General features: G+C 37.7%; 1 protein-coding gene across 1 annotated transcript; it reads left to right on the top strand.

The window, feature by feature from the left end:
- On the top strand, nt 1-1,440 carry LOC147009658 (globin-3-like). The gene is made up of 3 exons (XM_085863402.1): nt 1-249; nt 488-716; nt 1,088-1,440. Exons 1-3 carry the CDS (start codon nt 128-130, stop codon nt 1,181-1,183), a joined length of 447 nt encoding a protein of 148 aa, XP_085719528.1. The 5' UTR covers nt 1-127; the 3' UTR covers nt 1,184-1,440.
- The last annotated feature ends 239 nt before the right edge of the window (nt 1,441-1,679 follow it).

Raw genomic sequence — 1,679 nt, forward strand, 5'->3', positions numbered from 1 at the left:
GAAACTTCTCCATGGATTGCAAAACACGATTTCGTCCTGGGATATCATATAAAACAGCTTGAGCTATAACCCGAATTCAGACTCCACCAAGATCCTCTTGAGAGTTCCAAGACCGAATTAACCAGCCATGCCAATCGTTGATCAAGGACCCTTGCCAACACTAAGTGATGGTGACAAGAAGGCCATCAGAGAAACATGGCGGGAGATCTATGATCAATTTGAGGCTAATAGCTTGAAGGTTCTTCTTTCGTAAGCTAAACTTGTCTGTTTTCAAATCTTATACTAATATATGTTTCATACATACATTCTTATATGTGTCCGTCCACTCCTGAAGTCAATGGATGGTTCACATCGCGACTCAGATAAATTGTTCATATTTCAAGAAATTTTGTAATCTCATTGCCAGAACAGAATTTATTATTTTAAATGTTTCATTATTAAAATTCCCGCAAACGTCGACTGTACGTATCTTTTGTTTCTGATGCAGCTTCCTGAAAAAATTCCCGGATGCCCAAAAGCTGTTCCCCAAATTCTCCGAGGTAAAAGTGCTGGACCTGCCTCACAATCCCGAAGTGAAATGGCAGGCTAGCCGCATCATCAACGGAGTCAACAATGTAATCAGATTGATGGACAAGGAGAGGGACATGATTCAATTTCTGAAAGAGCTCAGCAGAAAACACAGCGCAGAGTACCAAGCGGACCCCGACTTGTTTAAGGTGAGGCTGTGATGTTTCGTGAGGAAGGAGATGTGGTTCAGGCATTGAGAACTATGATTCGGTATAATATGGTAGTTGCACAATGTCAGCATGGGCCTGAAGATAAATTAATGTTGTTATTGTCAGATTTTTATACCTGTCTATTCTGGTATCACCTTGTAAAACGTACAACCAGCGTTGAATTATTGTATAAATTTGATCTTCAATATTTGGTGATTGTGAAAAACAGAACAATAAGAAATAGTAAGAAAGGCTTATTTTGTGAATGCAATTTAATTATCATGACAAGTTCTGGAACAGAATAATAATAAGAGCAAAAGTGTAAAAACAATAATGCACAAGTTGTCTTTTTGTCCAACATTATCCACCAGGAATTGTCGAGCTTTTTCGTTTCCACGTTTGGTTGCGGCGCGGAGTTCGAAAAGCTGTTCTCCATCATCTGCATTTTGATGCGCTCGGCATATTAGAAATAACGAGGCAAAATCGATGGAACCCGACGGGTCTTGCTTTGCTGCTTCATCTATCCCAACACACTTTCCCATCATATCTTTCCCAGAATGCTTTACTGCCTCACGATGTTGCTGTTCCATACCAAACAAGACCATCCCTGATTGCCAATGGATCATCCAGCTCCAGTTTGAGCTGATGTTTAGAAAAGCTGAAATTAAACAATGAATGTTGAGCTTCCGTGAATACATTTCAGAATAAAGATATCAGCAATAAATACACTTAAAATCTGTCTTTTATTTTCTGAACGATGTTTCATATTATGATGATAAAAACTATATTAATGTGCATATTCGTGAAAATTTACCAAAACACCAAGTATTACAAAATACAACTCAAATCCAATCGGTTACTCGGAATAAATGGAATTACACAAAATAAGCAAATAAATCTCTCAAAGTAAGGCAAGCAAACTTTAATTTATTGATTACACAATTCAATTGTTCTTCTGAAATA

This window comes from Eptatretus burgeri, chromosome 17 (genome assembly GCF_056783735.1).
Source record: "Eptatretus burgeri isolate ZD-2024b chromosome 17, Ebu_testis_v1, whole genome shotgun sequence".
Taxonomy (NCBI): domain Eukaryota; kingdom Metazoa; phylum Chordata; class Myxini; order Myxiniformes; family Myxinidae; genus Eptatretus; species Eptatretus burgeri.

Coding starts and splice junctions, on each gene's coding strand:
- LOC147009658 (XM_085863402.1), top strand. CDS start 128: ATGCCAATCGTTGATCAAGGACCCTTGCCAACACTAAGTGATGGTGAC. Junction 250..487: donor AGCTTGAAGGTTCTTCTTTC/GTAAGCTAAACT, acceptor TTTCTGATGCAG/CTTCCTGAAAAAATTCCCGG. Junction 717..1,087: donor CGGACCCCGACTTGTTTAAG/GTGAGGCTGTGA, acceptor ATTATCCACCAG/GAATTGTCGAGCTTTTTCGT.